This window comes from Pinus tabuliformis, chromosome 1_1 (genome assembly GCF_031772625.1).
Source record: "Pinus tabuliformis cultivar Carrire ecotype Pingquan chromosome 1_1, CPIR1, whole genome shotgun sequence".
Taxonomy (NCBI): Eukaryota; Viridiplantae; Streptophyta; class Pinopsida; order Pinales; family Pinaceae; genus Pinus; species Pinus tabuliformis.
The window spans coordinates 875529790-875548103 of NC_142297.1; the positions used below are offsets into that span (position 1 = coordinate 875529790).

Below are 18314 nucleotides of genomic sequence, written 5' to 3' on the forward strand. Positions count from 1 at the left end.
ACTTACATCTGGTTTAATGGAACTCCAAGCTTCTTCTGGAGTGATATTCTGTAGAACCTTAGTAGGAGTGCGATTGATTATCTAATTTGCACAATTAATTGCTTCGGCCCAAAAACTAAGACTGAGTCCTTTAGATTGCAGCATACAATTAGCCATTTCCTTTAAGGTGCGATTTTTCCTTTCAGCTACACCATTTTGTTGTGGAGTGTATGGAACAGTATGTTGCATTTGAATTCCATTTTCGGTGCAAAAGTTGATGAATGTGTTTTTAACATATTCTCCACTATTATCAGTTCTTAGCTTAAGAATTTGATGTCCAGATTGTTTTTCAACAAAGGCTTTGAAGGCCAAAAATGTGTTAAATACTTCGCTCTTGAGTTTTAAGAAGTATACCCAAGTGCGTCTGGAGAAATCATCAATGAAAGTTAAGAAGTACTTGCAGCCAGAGAATGAAGCAACAGGAAGAGGACCACATAAATCACTGTGCACAAGCTGTAAAGGGGCTGAGGCGTGCCAAGAGGCACGTTTGTCAAAACTGTCCCCATGATGTTTTCCGAGTACACATCCGGAACAAACACCATCTCTGCAAGATACCATAGGAAGACCTGTCACCATATTTTCTTTACATAGATGCTGAAGGGAGCGATAGTTTAAGTGACCAAATCGCTCATGCCAAAGTTTGCTCACTTCATCATTATGAACAACAAATACTGAGGGAAGATTTGATGACCCAAAGTTGTGAAACTTATACAACCTTGTGGAATCATCAGCAAGACCAGTGGCTAGAATTTGTTTAGGATCTTTTAGATCCTTGATTACAACATCATGAGGTGAAAATTCAACAATTTTACCTTCACCTAAATGAGTTATCTGATAGACAGATAGAAGGTTGCAGGATAAGGTTGGAACACATAATACATCATTAAACTGACCATTGTCTAGATGAACAGTTCCAGTTCCTACAACATTAAGAGATCTATCATCACCAACATATATATTTTTGGTGTTACAATCATTTAAAGAAGAAAACATGGCTTGGTTTTTGGCCATGTGATAAGAGGCTCCAGAATCAATGAGCCACTCATGAGAATGAGAAGAAGAAGAAGATACATTTAATGCATAACCAGACTGAGATGATTGACAACGACATGCAGAAAGTGCCATTCCGGAAGTTGAAGTTGAAGTAGGCTCCACATGGATGTTATGTTTCTTCATTGCGGCTTCCAAGGCTTCCATCTTCTTAAAGCATTTAGATTCTAAGTGGCCATCTCGATTACAAAAGTTACAATGTCTATCAGTCTTCTTCCATTTGTTTTTATTGGTCTTATCATTTTGCTGAAATGATCTTTCATTTTGAGGCTGAGTTGGTTTAGGACCATTCTTTTGAGGATATGACTTCTTAGGATTCTTTGAATTTGGTTGCTGCTGGGCGGCTAACGCTTTCGTGGAAGAGTTTCCAAGATTAAGAAGACCAAGGTGTAAGAGTTTTTCTTGTTCTCTTATTAAGGAATCACAAAAGAAGTCAAAGGAAGGGGCCTTGTAGTCTTTTCCTTGACAAATGAAAGCTTCCCTTGTAGAATGGAAAGTGGAAACAAATACAGAGTAGGCTGGTCCCAATTTAGTAAGGATGGAATAAATAAGGTTACCATCTTCTTTCTTAACTTTAACACCTTCCAAGAGATATCTAAGGGTCTTGAATTTGGACAAGAAGTCTTCAATGCAAGAAAAATTATTAGGATCCAAAATAAGCAACTCATTTTCAAGTTGATGGGCTCTAATTTCATTTTTAATCCCAAAAACTTTAGCGAGTTTTTCTAATGCTTCATGAGGAGTCTCAAGTTCTGCAATGTGGAATCTAAGATCAAGAGAAATAGACATCCCTATCAAACCACGTGCTTGATCTTGTCTATTTTCCCATTTTGCAGCCTTGTCTTCATCTTTTGGTTTCTTTTCTTGGTCTGTGGCTATTCTGAAGAGACCTTTACTTCTAAGTAAATCTTCCATGTAGGCTACCCATTGGAAGTAGTTAGTGCTGTCAAGAATGACTTGGCATGGACTTTCCATTTAAAAAAAAAAAAAAACTGAAGCTGAAGATGCTGAAAGTAAGTGTTCCAATGGATAGATCTCGAAAAAATAGGCGGTTTTAAAAAAAACGACTCTGAAAAAGGCTTCCGGATGAAGAAGTTATGGCTTTTTGAAAAAAAATGGTTGACGTTGCCGGCAAAGTGCGCGAATGTGCGGGAATGAAAAAATCCGCCCCCACAAAATGGAGACTTGAACCCAAGACCTCTACTCTCTTAAAATAGCTTTGAACCAATTGATCTATACAAAAAATTTGAGAGAGAGAGAGAGAGAGAGAGGGGGGGGGGCCTTGGTTTGCGTGCTTGCCTTGAGAAAGCTCTTTTTCCTTACAAAACACAAAACACAAAACCCAACACGAATATGCAAAGAAAAAAGAACCTTGCGGCTCGAAGTTAGCTTTAGCCAAAAAACTAGAAATTTAAAAAAAAAATCTTAAAGTTAGCTTTAGCCGAAAAACTAAATATTTTTCTCAATGTTTCTGATTTTCCGAGATCACACTAAGGTGCAGGGAAAAGAGCATACGCATGAGAAAAATCATTCCTTTCTGTTTCTGATTTGCCCAGATCGCACAGAGTCGCAGGGCAAAGAGCATACGCAGAAATGAAAGGTATAGATCCGGTTAAAAAAAAAGGGCTAAATAAACCGAAACCGAAATAAGCAGAGAGAAAATAACAGTAAACTGCAAAAAAACACTGTATACTTCCCGATCTGAAAAATGACGCAGCTAGGGCTACCGGAAACTTTTTCGCGTGAAACGAAAGGGGTTCCTCACTGGAACAGATGCTCCGAACGCAACAGAGCAGTCCTCTCGGCCCGAAAGCAGTCAGAAACAACAGATCTAGGAAACGACAGCCGCATGCAGTTCTACCGGCTTCAAATTTGGATCACCAACGGACGCGGCCCTCAAATAGCTCTGATACCATGTAGGAATTTACAGGGTAAGTTCCTCAGAAAGAATACCAAAAGGACACCGCTCACAACCAGATCACAGATCAATACGCCAGTATTTTTGACGTGGTTAAAACCCTCAAAGAGGGAAACAGTCCACGGCCTGTCCCAACATGGGTACTACAGGCAATTTATTAATCAAAGAATGAAAATTTACATAAGCTTCTCTCATGCATGGATTACCCGAACAATGACCCTCCATGCGCTTTAAATAGAACTCATGGACCAATCGGGTGTCAAGCCACGGATCAGGTGTCGGTAATACCAAGGTGAGAGTGAACCGTCGAATCACTACATATCGTGACCGTCGGATTGTAAGTTACAAAATGTACAACGGTAAAGAAAGACACTTTACCTAACTCTATACCTAACTCTATACTAGACCAAGTTGAACTTAACTATATCCTATGTGTCGGAATATCCTAACATTTAGAACTTTTTCAACCACAACAACCTCTTTTATTTTTTCACCCAAATTTTCCATACAATTAACAATCTCATCCACACGAAGAAAATAGTTAGCCACACTTTCATCATTATACATCTTGAGATTTTCATATTGAATCCTGAGGGTTTGAAGTTTTGCACGTTTTACCTGATCATCTCCTTCATAGCTCAGAACAATCTTGTCCCATATTTCTTTTGCAGATTTATATTGCATAACTTTCACAAATTCTCATTGAGATAGACATCCTAGAAGAGTATTGACTGCCTTTGCATTTGTTTCATATTTCTTCTTCTCAGCTGGATCTGTAGGAGTAGCTGATGGAAAAGTATACCCTGTTTCTATGATGTCCCAGACTTCTGTACCCAAGGATTGAAGATAGGCAGTGACTCTTATCTTCCAATACACGAAGTTTGTCCCATCAAAAATCGATGGCCTGATTGATGCTTCCCTCTCGTAGTTGCTCATGATGAAAGATCTTCCTTCAAGCGATCAAGCTCCTTTAGAAGGACCCGCTCTGATACCAATTGTTGGAAATAACACTGAGAGGGGGGGTGAATCAGTATTATCAAACTCTTTTCAATATATTTATACTTTGAATTATTCTTCAGATATTGTATGTCAGTACCATAAAATAATGAGCATGAACAAGAAAAACATATAGTCACACCAAAGAACACCAGATATAAGGTGGAAACCCAATGTGGGTGAAAACCACCTGCTGCAATATGTCTCTATCTTCTTTCAATTAGAAACTCTTTTTACAATGATTTTGTACTGGTGCAGTCCTTTACCAGTACGCAGGTTGCAACCTGCAGAGAGCTACAACTCTCTCTCGTTTTCCAGTCTCTCCTGGAAGGGAGCTACAACCCCCTACTTTTCTTTCAAGGACCACTTTTCATTAATTTTCAGACTGGATCCAAGAACATCAAATAAACATCAAGTACATGTGAATTAACCGATCTCCTTATACAATCAAACCAATGAGCCACCCAAACTTCTCAGAATGCTGTAAACAGAAAACCAACACCAGTAACCTAAACCCAGAACACAGCAGCAAATGGAAAACCGGCAGCCAACAAATATTTCAAAACAGGTCTGCAACTTCACCAATATAAGCCTGCGGATACCCGCACTTCACCTTCAGCTGTGCTGCGTATACCCGCACTTGGTCTTCTTCTGTATTGCGTACCCCGCACTGTGCCTTCCTCTGTACTGCGTACCCCGCACTGCGCCTTCAGCTACGCTGCGTATACCCGCACTGCGCCTTCTTCTGTAATGCGTACCCCTGCACTCACGCTATAGATCGCCTACGAACCTCTGATTAGGGCCAAATTAACAGTCCTCCAAATTACCACAGACAGTCAGATCCACAGATTTGATCATGCGCCCGAGAGATCACGACTTAGCAATAGATTCGCCTTTAAATTTTACCTTGATTTAGATCTAGCTTTTAAAACTGATAACCCAAAATTCAGATCTTAAGATCTTCAACTTTCAAAGTTCTCTCAGCCAAGTGATCTCCTTCCCTATTTATAGTCAAGCCCTTATTCACACCATGGGACAAAACCATCAATAACCAATACAAGGGATCCAAACCGGGGTTAAATTAGATCCTATACCACGGGCCAAAACCATAGGATCATGAACGACGGGCTAAATACCACGGGCCAAACATAAAAAACCCCACGTGAGCGCACTTCTCTGCCTTGAAGTGAGTGAACTCTGGGACCGCACTTTCTGAACGGGTAACCTGCGAGTATGACCGCACTTCATGAACGACGAACCTGCGGGTCCGCACCTTTTGAACCATTCACCTGCGAACCTTGTAATTTTCATCATTTTGAGAGCCTGAACAAAGTTTTGCCACTTGAGTGAGTTGCCATCAAGTACAACACCTGTACCATAGGGCCAAACCAGAATCATAATGCCAACAAACCACTGAGGCAACGTAGCACGGGACGACAACGAAGGCAACGATCTACTTGCTCCAATACCAAATGGAACACATGAATTTAGCAATTGACAGCCATAATATATATTTTATTAATAAATGAATAGATGATGTTTACATTTTGTGGGAGGCCTTGGCTATATACTGCCTTGGGTGCCTCTTGGTGAATGGGCATGATCAAAGATCATGCCCTTTGCCTAATAACTTATGACTAACTAATTTTTTATATAACACTTGTTGAATTGATTCTATAGGGAAAGGATTGCTGGGTTTTTTCTCCATGTGGGTTTTCCCAAGGTAAATTATTATGTTCTTGTGTGGCTGTCTCTTTATGATCGTTATGGCATTTTTGTTTTACTATTGAGCTCCTCTGTAATTACTTTATAATGGAAAATATCACAAGAAAAGGATTAACCTAACCAAATTCACAAGCAATTATCAGTATACAGGATGCCCTAAACATCAACATTTCGTACTCCCATGTGGTACTTTTCTTCATTGGATGTTCTTAACAGTCCCACTGACCTACTCTTCTGGTAATTTGTTTGAGGTTAATAAAATTCTCATCTAATCTTCTCTTTGCTTGGTGCTAGAACAGTATTAATTCTCACATTTAGATAGTCATTTTTTACCATTCTTGGTTGTTCTAAATCCATTAGCACCTTCAATTTTCATATCATCACTATTACTTTCTATGCTCAACTTTGCCTTCAGCTTTAGTTCAGAAAATCCTGATTCACTTATTAGAGATACACCTATTAGAAACAATATCAAAGAAGCTCTTCTTTCTGAGCAGGCATCACTCTTCTTACTTTCTAATGGAATGAACAGGAGAATATAAGGAAGACACAACCCTCTGATATGACATGATTGGTAAAAGTTAGGCTTGTCACACTGGTTTACATTTCAAGGTGGACAAAGTAGTGCATTCAAGGAGCAGGACAATGCAAGTTGTTTAAAGGAACCTCTAAATTAGTCAATATTAATCTGAATTTTTATAATAGATTGTCCCAAAAGCAATCTTCAGAAATATTTGATAATGATCCCTTTGAAAAGTTAAAAATATTAAGTATTGATCAGAATGTGTTTTATATGTTTTGAGTTCAAATTACACAATCAAAAGAGACATGAAAATGAAAGCAAAATGACATGCTAAAATGGTTTCTAGTCCAGCAAAAGGGGATCATATTGCACCTTTTCACCACAATTTCCTACCCCTTAATCGACTCTCCTTCCTTTAATCCATCTTACTTGCATATCTTGAAAATAACCTTCTGAAATCTAATACACGTGGGGTTTCAAAATCAAACAAGATAATGGACCATTAGTAAATAAACAGCATAATAGATAATGTAAAAGAATTACCATTCTTCTATTTCATCTTCATCCATTTCCCCAGGGATTTCATTTAGGTCGCTATTAATATAAGCATGACCAATATTGTTAGATTTTGACAAAGCATGACAGTCAGAAAACAAATCATCTAACTCAAGTGAATCAATTTCAGCTGCTATTTCTTCTTCAAAATGAAAATCCTCTCCTTGTTTACAATCTCTGATAGATTTTAGCTGCACTTGAAGAACTGGTTGTGCTAACAAATGCTTGAATGGTTTATATTCAGTAGCCAAGATGGATAGTCCACAAGTCCCTGAAAGACTGCCTGATACCCACCGCTCAGAGAAAATTTCAATCTGTATCCAAAAATAGCCATACCAGTAATTAGTATTTGTCTACATAAAATGAAAACCTTTGCAATATTTTCAAGCAACCTTTTTAAACCTGCTATATTTCATATTGTAGAAACGCAGAGTAGATGCAGATAAATAGCTTATGTGACATTGCCTTTATGAAGTTCACCTCATTTCTTTATTACTAGACAAAATTGAAGAGCATATGCAGTGGATTTTCTCACAGTTTGTATTGATAGTTAGCAATAAGAATTTCACAGTAACTTATTAAACTCTAAAACTTTAAAGTCATATTCTCTACAACTAAGCAATGAAGTTCAACGTAGTACGTAAAAGGATCATAGAACAAAACACAAGATGCGATTCATAGCATTGACCTTTAGAACTAGCTTAGAGTAAGTTCATTCAGATGAGGTGGGAATAATTCTACTAGCTAATACATAATTTTTCTATCTAGATAACTTCCTGTAGAATATTTATCCCAGAATGCTGTGCCACCACTATCCATCTAATTGAACTTCAAACAAGTCCTGTTATTTATATTTGACTTCCTTTTTTCCTGATATTTAACTTTCTTGTAGCATGAACATTAAACATATGTACTGACCTTTTTTTCACGAAAGGACCGCTCCACCTGCCAGAGTATTGGGCCTCGAATGGATTGCCACCTGTTCAGTTGTTCACATAGAAAAAAAAAGTATGTCAAACTCGTTAACAATCATTAGTAAAAACTTTTCTTACATAAATATTGACAGTTGAACAAATACCTGGGAGGTGCAGGATGAGAATTTGCAAATAGAACTCCACGAGTCATAACAGATCCAGCTATTGATTCAACAACATGTGCTGAATCAACTTCATCTAAATCTAGTAAGGTTTGTGGCCTTCTAAGGTGTCGAATGCTACTAGCCCCAAGAAGGTAGTCAGAATCACTCAAATAAGATACTGCCATCCAAGCATCATCTATTGCCTCATCACTGATAAAATCTAACACTGCAACCAAGAGGGAAAAAAGATTGTTCCTGAGATCTGTTGATGCATTAACAATCTTTATTGATAACTACCATCTACAAGCACTCACCAGCACTACAATACTCTATAATCTCTAGATTGTCTTTACTCTTAATCACCATTCAATTGACGTCAGAACCTGTTCTGGGCTTTAACATACAAGTCTAGTTGGATATTTGTAAATACATGGCTATACAAGAAACGGGTGTTGTTGTGACATGATTAAATTTCAAAATTTAGGATTTTCAATCTAACCAAGTTGTTGAAACCTATAGATATACATGAAATAAAAAATAATTATCAAATAAAAAAATTGTAAATGTTGCCAGTGAAATAGATATAAACCTTAACAGAACCACAGAACTACTCGTAAAAAATGACAAATTTTTAAAGCATTGCCCACCACATTGTCATAAAAATCTGAAGCACAATTACCAAAACTGAGAAAACGAATTCCCACATGACATATCCTCTTCAGGAAACTGTGTCCTGTACATTGTGATCACCAACTTTAAAGTGCCCATGTTAAATCCAATTGGTGATCAGAAGCAACAAAACCAGAACCCATAGTGTTTCTCGTAGAAGAATTCTCCTACTCAATAACACTTCATCCCAAAATGTGAAATCCCCTTAATATATTCACTAAAATTGTAAATTGTATAAGTTCAGCACCCCATTAGACTTGCCCTACCTTTGTTGGCAAGACCCCATGGATTTCCAAACGAGACACTATCATAGTAAAGTTCAAACAAGATAAAACAATAGCAAAGTGGTAAGGTCTCAGTTTTAACAAGACAGCTTTTTTTAAAAAAGCCTACTTTGTTTCCAATAGCCAATTCTTGCCTTTGGAGCTTTCCCCTCCCCTCATATTGAAGTACAACTTAATCCTTTGAATTTAACAAGGAAATATACTTTTCATTATTATATGGAAAATTTAACCACAGAACACAAAGCCTTGTATTTTTTCATGCAAGCAGATGATCTTCCCTTATGTACAACTGAGTATGATATCTGAAAGCACATACTCTGTTGATTCAAAAGTAATCATAACCATAACCAGACCAGAACTGTTTTCCCAAAATGTCAACAGGAACCAGAACGAAATGAAGAACTGTTACAAAAACTGGTCGAACAAAAGATATATAAAATATAAAATTTCAATATAAAATGTGTTCATGCATAGCAATGAAAATTTAAACTATTAAGCACCAAATATGCAAAGTTTGCTGATTTATATTGTATGGAGGGTGCAAATAGAAATGTTACATAGAGATATAAGTTTTGACATACATTAAATTAATGCTTGGGAGAAAAATACATAAACTTTGAAGCTCTAAATGGCCTCTTGAGTCCAAAGTCATCATGCTATAATCAAATAACTACATAGCTTACGATGTCATGAGGAATGATTCATAAGTCATCAAGGTCATAAAGATTGTCGTCAACAGCATTTACTGAAGCCACTAGATCATCCTCATGTTCTGTTGCATGGGTACCCTCTTCTCAACTGAACGCCCCTAATGGACTAACACTTAGCTATGGCAGTGGAAGCAGCTTCAAGTCCATCTAGCTGAAATCAACCTTTGTAAACATTGCTGGTTGGCTATCTAATACCCCTCATATTCTATGATGTTAGCTTCATTTTGAAGAACCTGCCCAAGCAGGTTGTGTTTGGAGAATTTTGGGCTTGAAGCCAAAAATCTTCCCGAAGTCTTATGGCTAATTATCTGATACATGGGTTCTAGCATATGTTGGAAGGGAACACTCTTGAACTTAAAGATTCTGAAATTTTGAGTGTAGTTATTTAAGTTTCCACACCCTTTGGCACTCTTTCTTATGGCACTTGCCTTGTAATTATGGTTATATAATTGGAGGGCTGAGATGTCTTTTTGAGGAGCACTCCAAATGCACATTCTCCTCGGTAGTTGGGTCATGGTTTGAGGATTTTGGTAGCCCTTCTATGTAGATCCATGCTTTTGCACATGCTCCCAGGTCATCCTTATCTTGGAGGTTGTTATAACAACCAAACTTCCAAGTGGACCTTCTTGCACACATCTCTATGGGACAAATTTGTTATTGCATGGGAGAAAGTGCTCAAGAGTCAAACTACCATTTCTATTATTGGTGTGTGGCTAGTTCTCAAGGTACTGTTGGCACACTTATTTAGGGAGATAACAACTAGTATTGCCATGCACTTCTATGGTGCACCTCCTCAAGGAGTATTTTGTTGTTACTTGGCCCAGTCAATGTGAACGCAACCGAAGTGTCTTTGAAAAAATACACTTCAAGAAGCACAATAGGTTATAAATGTTCAAATTAAAATTTTCATTGTTTAGAATTTCATTAATTTTAATTTATGCCCATGGGACATCATCCTCTAATTACAAAATCCCCCTCGTACAAGTTAAATGTCCACCACCTCAATGAGATGGTCTATGTCTATTACAATCTTAAGCTATGGGTGGGTCAAATAGACAAAGCATCAGACTTGGATGCCATTTCATTGGATGTGATTAACACAAGTGTGTGAGGCTAGAGATTAAGAGGCCTATCATGGAGAAGGCATTGAGTGGTTGGAGCATGATGTTGATGAGTTGGAGGAGGAGGTATCAAAGGATGTTCCACTTCTAGGAGAGATAGGTTTGGAGATGGAGGACATTTTGAGTGTGCCACAACTAGTGTCACCACCTCCATAAAGATAGGTAACTAGAGACAGAGTCAAAAGACTACCCACTTCAACTTCCACCTTATCCCCAATAGTTGCACAATCCACCTTAGGCTCAACCTCAGCATGTCTACCTATTGCTTCTAGAGGAGAGGTTTTGGTGGTGACCTTTGCTCATAAAAGGTGTATAGGGAATCTTTGATATCTTAGTGCATTGTGATTATCCTCGTAGTATTTAGACACCTCATGATGATCATTTGTGTTAAATATCCTAATACCAACCCAAATTTATTTTCCCGCAACAATTATTTATTCCCATAAATTTATTTTATTATCCAGATAGATTATGAATAGTTGAAAAATAAAATCACTAGTATTTTAACTTCTAGAAATTTATATGCAATGGAAAAAAATTATCCTTCATTAATTTATCTCAGGAAAATCAGGGTTTCAACCCATAGAGAAATTACCAGGAAATATGCATTGACTAAAACTTGTAGCTCAACCCTAGGAATTTCAACCCACTAGAAATTAGCCTTTGAAGAAATTTGGCCCAACTCTCACTAGCAGTCGACCCTGCGTCTTCCCCTCGAACAACCTCTATGCCTCAGGAAACTTGGCCTTGGCAAATCAACTAGCCAACAAATCAACCTCCTCCTCGCTTCAACAATTTGACTTTGCAATCTCCAACAATTCAACCTCCTGGAAATGCTCTCAAATCAACTTGCACTCTTCCTCCTCTGTGCTATAGTCTAGCTGAGCCGCTCGCTCTAGGGAAAAATCACTCTCTCCTTGTGTGTCTTCGCTGCTCCCTTGGGCTTATTTTATAATCTTCGTCAAGCCCAAATCCCCAACCCTAATCTCCCTTCTAGAAGATCTAGGAGATCAACAATTTAGATCATTTTTAAGTCAAATAATTTCATTATTTATCCTTCGAAATTGACTTGGTAGTCCATAATAATTAATTGACTTTAATTATTGTACTTTTCCCAAGTTATTTTATTATTATTATTATTATTATTTTTCTGAAGAAAATACACCCGTAATTTTATTCATCATAAAAGAAAGAACAAAATTACATTTTGTATATGCTAAACACATTCAAGAGATACACCTCATGACATTGAGCTATAGAGAAAAAATTGTAAATAAGATACAAAGAAAACATTCGAAGTTAAGTGTGGAAATAATCACTTAACTTCTCTTTTTTGCCTTTATTTTTTTGCACTTTCTGCCATCTCTCAGAGTTTGGTTCAACAAGAACCATTGCCAATTCTCTTCTTGTTGTCTTTGGTGAGGTTTCTTTGTCTGAGTTTGAACTCTCAAATACATGTGTTCTTTTTGTGGCCCCATCCCATTAGATGCATGGATCTCAACTAAGTTGGTGCCCTTCTGAATAAGGGTTGCATTTTTGGACTGAGCCTCAGCTCCCCCTTATACTTGGTTACCTTGTTGTACATGAACATCCACTTCTGCTTGGATTGGTTGACCCTCCATGGTTTCTTCTTCCTCTTCTTCTTTTGAGAGGAGAGAATTTGATACCTGCCATCCTTTTGGCTTATGGGCCTGCCTCTTTTTTCTTTTTTGGATTCTTTTTTGCTTGAGGACATGTGTCTTGGAGGTGCCTTGTTTTAAAGTATGTTCGACATCTGATTGACGTGTTCTCATAATTTAAAACTTGGGTCCACTGAAAGTTTTTGTGATTCAATTGGATGTGGTCACATAGACCTTTTCCCAAGTTAGACTTAAGAAAGAAGACATAAATCACTTACTACATCAAGTAAGCACCTAAAGAGGCAATAAATCATCTTCTATATGATAAGACACCAAGCCTATGCAAAAGATCTTTTGAAGCTACCATATGCTTCAACACTCCCTCCTAGCAAGGAAGGGATTCTCCATTATCCCCAACTTGTCTTTGTACTTCACAAACTTCCCTTTCACTAGAGGCTTAGTGAGAGTTTTTGCTACCTACTCCTCTATGGAAATGTTCTGCAATCTCACAACACTTCTTTAGACTTTGTCTTTGATGAAGTGATATCTGATCTCGATATGCTTGGAATGTTCGTGAAACACAAGATTCTCAGAGAGCTTAATGCAACTCTGATTATCACAATGTATCACCGTTGACCCCATCTCTAGACCAAATAATCCTGCAAGTATCTTGCGAAGCCATACTACCTCACAACTCGCGATACTCGCTTCCATTTACTCTGCCTCTGTTGAACTAAGTGACATTGACTATTGTTTTGTGCAGTACCAAGATATCATCGTTGCTCCCAAGCTAAAACAACATCCAGACGTGGAATTTTTGTCCACAACACTCCTAGCCCAATCAGAATCTGTGTACCCCTATAACTCCTCTCCACAACTCCAATATATCTGAGCCCAAAGTCTACTATACCTCACATGTATCTCAACACATGCTTTGCTACCGCCCAATGAACCTGTCACAGCTCCACCATGGACTGACTGAGTGTGTTCACAACAAAACAAATATTCGGCCTAGTGTTGACTAAATACATCAACGAATCTATCAGTTGCCTATACAATGTGGGATCCACCAACTTGCCTTCAAAAGCACTAAACTTCTTCAAGTTATTGATCATCGGTGTGGACATAGGCCTGCAATCCTCCATTCTAAACCTCCTCAAGATCTCAACTACATATTTGCCCTGCTTAAGGAAAAATCTCTCCTCGTTGTTGCCACACCTCCAATCCAAAAGGTAGTGCATCAAGCTAATGTCCTTCATCTCAAAATCCAAAGCAAGATCCTCCTTACACATCCCAATGAGCTTCTTAGATCCCATCAAGAAAAGATCATCAACATAAAGTACCAAGATGAGCGGCTCACCCTCAACAAGTACATAGTACAAGTTGGAGTCTGCCTCACTCTTGGTGAAAATGAAAAAGATATCCATCGATCCATGGAGCCTGCTTCAGCCCATAAAGGGCTTTCTTCAATATGCACACATGAGATTCCCCCATGCACCTCAAAGCCTTGAGGCTGCTCAATATACACCTCCTCCTCAATCACTCCATTGAGGAAAGCAGTCTTCACATCCATCTGATGTATTCTCCACCCCATTTCTAAAGCAATGGACATGATTTCTCTAATGGATGCATATCTAGTGGCGGGTGTGAATGTCTCCTTGTAGTCCACTCCCTCCTATTGGGAGAACCCTCTTGCTATTGACCTTGCTTTGTACTTCTCAACATTGCCATTAGTCTGTTATGCTTGAAAGTGCTACTAGAAGCCTCCACATGCTCCTTAGCATCCCTCAAAATCTGCTCAGCCCATCTCAGCTTCCTCCTAGTAGAGCGCAAAGGAACATATTTCTCCTCCACTAGATCTACAGGCTATGTCCTTACCATTAGTGCTACTAGTCCATACTCAACCTTAGGAACCTACCACTCTTGATCCTCTACCCCTCCTAGCTCTCTCTCATGTGACCTTCTATACGTCTTGTCCTCATCAAATCTAACTTCTCGGTTGACAATAACTCTCCTCTGTCCTGGAATGTAAACTCAGTAGGCCTTTGAGACCTCATTGTAGACCACAAATATGCCCCTTTCAGACAAGGGCTCCAACTTAGTCCTTTTCTCCGCATAGTGTGAACATAAATTAGACTACCAAAGATACGTAGATGACTTACCTTTGGACTCACTCTTGTGAACATCTCCTCAGGAGTCATACCCTCCAAAACTCTCTGAGGACTCCTATTCTATAGATACACAATTGTATCGCAAGCCTCCACCCACAAAAACATAAGCAATTCCCGGTCGTTGATAATTTCGCTCCCTGCTGCCATTATGATTTTGTTTTTCCTCTTGACCACCCCATTCTACTAAGGGTTGTAAGGCACCATGAGCTCCATCTTAGTCCCTGCTGCCTTGCAAAAATCTTGGAACTCATTGGAGGTATACTCACCCCCATTATTTGATCCCAACACCTTAATCTTCTTACTAGTTTGGTTTTCCACAAGAGTTTTGAACTCCTGAAACTGAACAAGACCTAACCCTTGGTCTTTAGAAAGCAAATCCAAGTCTTCCTTGAAAAAGCAATAATGAATGTTGCAAAGTACAATGACCTTGTGATTGATTCCATTGACATAGGACCACAAATGTCCAAATGCACCAAGTCCAACACACCCCTGGACCTGGTCTAGCTGTGAGGAAACACAACATTGGCATGCTTGCCAAGCACACACCCCTTGCACACTCCCTCTTTCTCCACCTCGATTTTTGAAAAACCTGTAATCATTCTCTGTAACATAGGAAGATCCCATATGTAGTTGTCCCATTTTCTTGTGCAAAATATCACATTGGCTGTCACTCTCATGTACGAGAGCCTTCATCGACTGTCCTCTCAACAGATAGAGATTCTTCTCCCTTCTCCAAATTATTCGCCTTACTCGGATTAGCTCCTTTTGGCCTTGTTACCCACTACCTAGATGGTCCTCAGTCGGCAACCAACAACCCCTTACAGCCACCAGATAGCTTGATGTGCCATTATCTTTGCCACCTGAGTCAGCCATGTGGTCCTTTGCCCATCTGTTATGATCGTATGTTTGAAGGTGGGCCTCCCGACCCTGAAGGTATGACGTTTCATTGGTGTAGTTGAGTAATTTTGTTTACTTATCATGGGCACTTTTGGGCATGGATTGGTGGGGGGATTCAGCGGAAAGAGTGGGCTAGGTTCGTACTCTTGTCTCCTCTACTTGATTTGGTGGTTAGCCTTGTATCCTAGTCCCATGGGATCTCCTTTATTGTCTATTAGCTTTAGGGTTGGCACTACACGAGAAATCCTGATTTTGGTTGCATGGTCCCGCTTCCCAACTCCATATACATCACTCTGTTCCACTCATTTTAACCCCATTTATCACTTTTCCCATCCGGGTCCACATTTGTCCACTGGGTCCACAAAGGGTTAGCCTCCCCCTCCCCTTGCCCACACCTTGGGTCGAGCCTGGAATGATGCCCCAGAGGTTGATGCAACTAAAAAGAAAAGAAAAAGCATAATTTGGCCACTTTCAACAAGCAATGTACCACAAAATGCAAAAGATGGCCGGACATACAAATTTAGCACACAGGCAAAAGACAAACATGAGCTCTACCCCTTATCTATGGCCATCACCCTGGTTCCTATGGGCCCTAGATGAGCCCCCTCCACATTAAGGAACCCATGATTGTCCCAACCCCTGGTGGGCAATGAATTGCCCCACCTTAAAGGGGGTATCTACTGTTGTATCCTACACATCATGCTCTCATCCCCTGGAGCCCTGAGTAGTTATGAAGAAAAATCAATCAAAGGAAAAAGGCATATGAATAAGGGTGGAAAAACAAAGGTCGGGGTAACTCATGTACCACGATTTCTCCCTCCTACACTCATATACCCAAGTGTGGGCTTCCCCTATTATAGCTACCCTTGTACCATGGCATGTGGCTTGGAGCCTTCCCCTGATCCCCACTCCATTCCATCATTATATCACATGCCACCTGTCACTTGATGGATGTACCATGGACATGTCACCCCCCTTTAAAGGTTGAAACCACCTAATAGGCTCCTTGGTTAACCCCCTTATTGAGCTTGGAGACACCTGTACATGCCAAAGCCCACTATGGAAGGGCATCCCATTATGAAGTGTCCACTTGTGTTCCATGATTTGTAAGCTCTTTTACTTGATTAATTTAATGATTTGTTATACTAGAAGGCAAGGGGACGCATTGTATCTTATGCAAGAATGCAAGTGGGTCTCCATTTGGTGTTTGGTCTCCCTATACGGGGTCCAAGCCCTCTAGAGGGTCACAGTGGCACTTGTAGGGTGAGTATAGAGAGCCATGGGCCTTCGCCATAACAAAAAGCACCTCATGGATCCCCAACTTGCTTGTATTCCACCTTTTTGGATGAGGATGATGCACCTGGATCACCATGCCCAACTGACTTCACACTTGTACCACACACTTGACAGAGGTTCCAAGGTCCAGATGATGATGTGTCTCACTGTGGAAGACAAAGGGAGGACTTATGTCATCATCCTAACTCTTACAGATGGTTTATAGGCATTATTGATCCATTTGGAGACCCATGAGGATGGCATTGTGTCCCACACCCACTTGGGGACACCACAGGTGATTTGCTTGGATATCAACGGGCCAACCCCTCATTCACTATGTTTGGAGCATATTTTCACACATTGGCACACTTTGGACTCCACTAGGCTTTCTCAATGGCCCAACGACTCATTATGTTTACCATTTTTCCCTCTTGAGAAGAGGCTTATCTTTCTATTTTGGAGCTATCTTGGTGGGCTTGTCACCAAGGGATGTTATTATTGCACATTATTCTATTATTTGGGGCTTAATTAGGCAAGTCAAACTCTTTAGGAAGGATTTAATAAATGAGAGGCTCATTCATTCCTCTCATCATCACTTGGATTGGATTAGTATCTCTTAAGAGATTTTCACACTTGTTTTTGGGATAATTTTTTTGGAGTTTTTGGATGCACTATGATGTTTGGATTTTAGCTATTATTTTTGGAGCTTCTTTCTAATGCGAAGTTGGTGAATGGATATACTCTCTCTCTCTCTCATGTAAGTGAAATTTTAATGCTATTCTTGTTATCTTACCTATCTAATGCATGTTATTGTTATCATTATTCTTGTATGGGTTAAAGTAATGCAAAATTCTTCTAGAAACCTTGAATAAGTGATTTAATGCATGTGTTGCTCTTTGAGGGAGTGGGTGAATGTTCCTAGAGGCACCTCATAGGTTGAAATCCCTTGAAACTTCATCTCCTTTGCAATTCGAAGTATAAATCCCTAAATGACCTTGTTGCTGCACCTTGAAAGGCTAGCGAAAGTCATCTATGGCTCCTTGGCATATGAAAATTCTCGATCTAGGTGTATCTTGACTCCATTAAGCCCAAGAAGCAAGGCATTGATCCTCGCATCCCTTTGGTGGTCAAAATTACCCTTCTTTTTCTCATCTCTTCCAATTCTAGGCCTAACCCTAGTAGGTCACCTAGGGCATCAAGCGAAATCATTTGTAGCCATTCAAAACCCTTGAATTTTGGTCCACAACTGTGCTTTGGTTTTCTCAAGAGGTCCTCTACGTTTGAGGCAAATCTGATGGTGGAATCCCGAGATATAGCAAGCCCTAGCCATAAGACCATCTCTTTCCCTAGGTTGATTTGGGTTAGTGTCCTCACTTGGATCATTGCATTTAAAATTCAAAAGAGAATTTGTCCTTTGATCCTATTCTCCTCCCTAAACTGGTCAAGCCCCTCTAGTGTTGATCAACTCCACATCCTTGACCTAGTTTGGGTCCACTTTGGTTCTTTGTGGTCCCACAACTTTATAACTCAAATTCCACAAGGATTGCATAGAAAACATTTCTCCACAAGGATTCTTAGGTCAAGGAAGATTCTTTTCAAGGGATATTCCTCAAACCTAGGCTTAAGCATCCTCTTAAACCTTCCTAGAGAACCCATCACCTTGCTTCTTAAGCAAGTAAGCCAT

General features: G+C 39.4%; 1 protein-coding gene across 1 annotated transcript in view; it reads right to left on the minus strand.

Annotated features, from left to right (window-relative positions):
• Window positions 1–6757: 6757 nt before the first annotated feature.
• The window catches only part of ATRAD17 (RADIATION SENSITIVE 17), a 372391-nt gene continuing 360834 nt past the window's right edge, over window positions 6758–18314 (minus strand). The window contains exons 12-14 of the mRNA XM_089392953.1: window positions 7885–8110; window positions 7725–7785; window positions 6758–7120 (exon numbers count right to left, since the gene is read on the minus strand). Of these exons, the coding sequence (XP_089249079.1) occupies window positions 6791–7120; window positions 7725–7785; window positions 7885–8110 (617 nt within the window). The 3' untranslated portion in view covers window positions 6758–6790. The remainder of the gene's footprint in view (window positions 7121–7724; window positions 7786–7884; window positions 8111–18314) is intronic.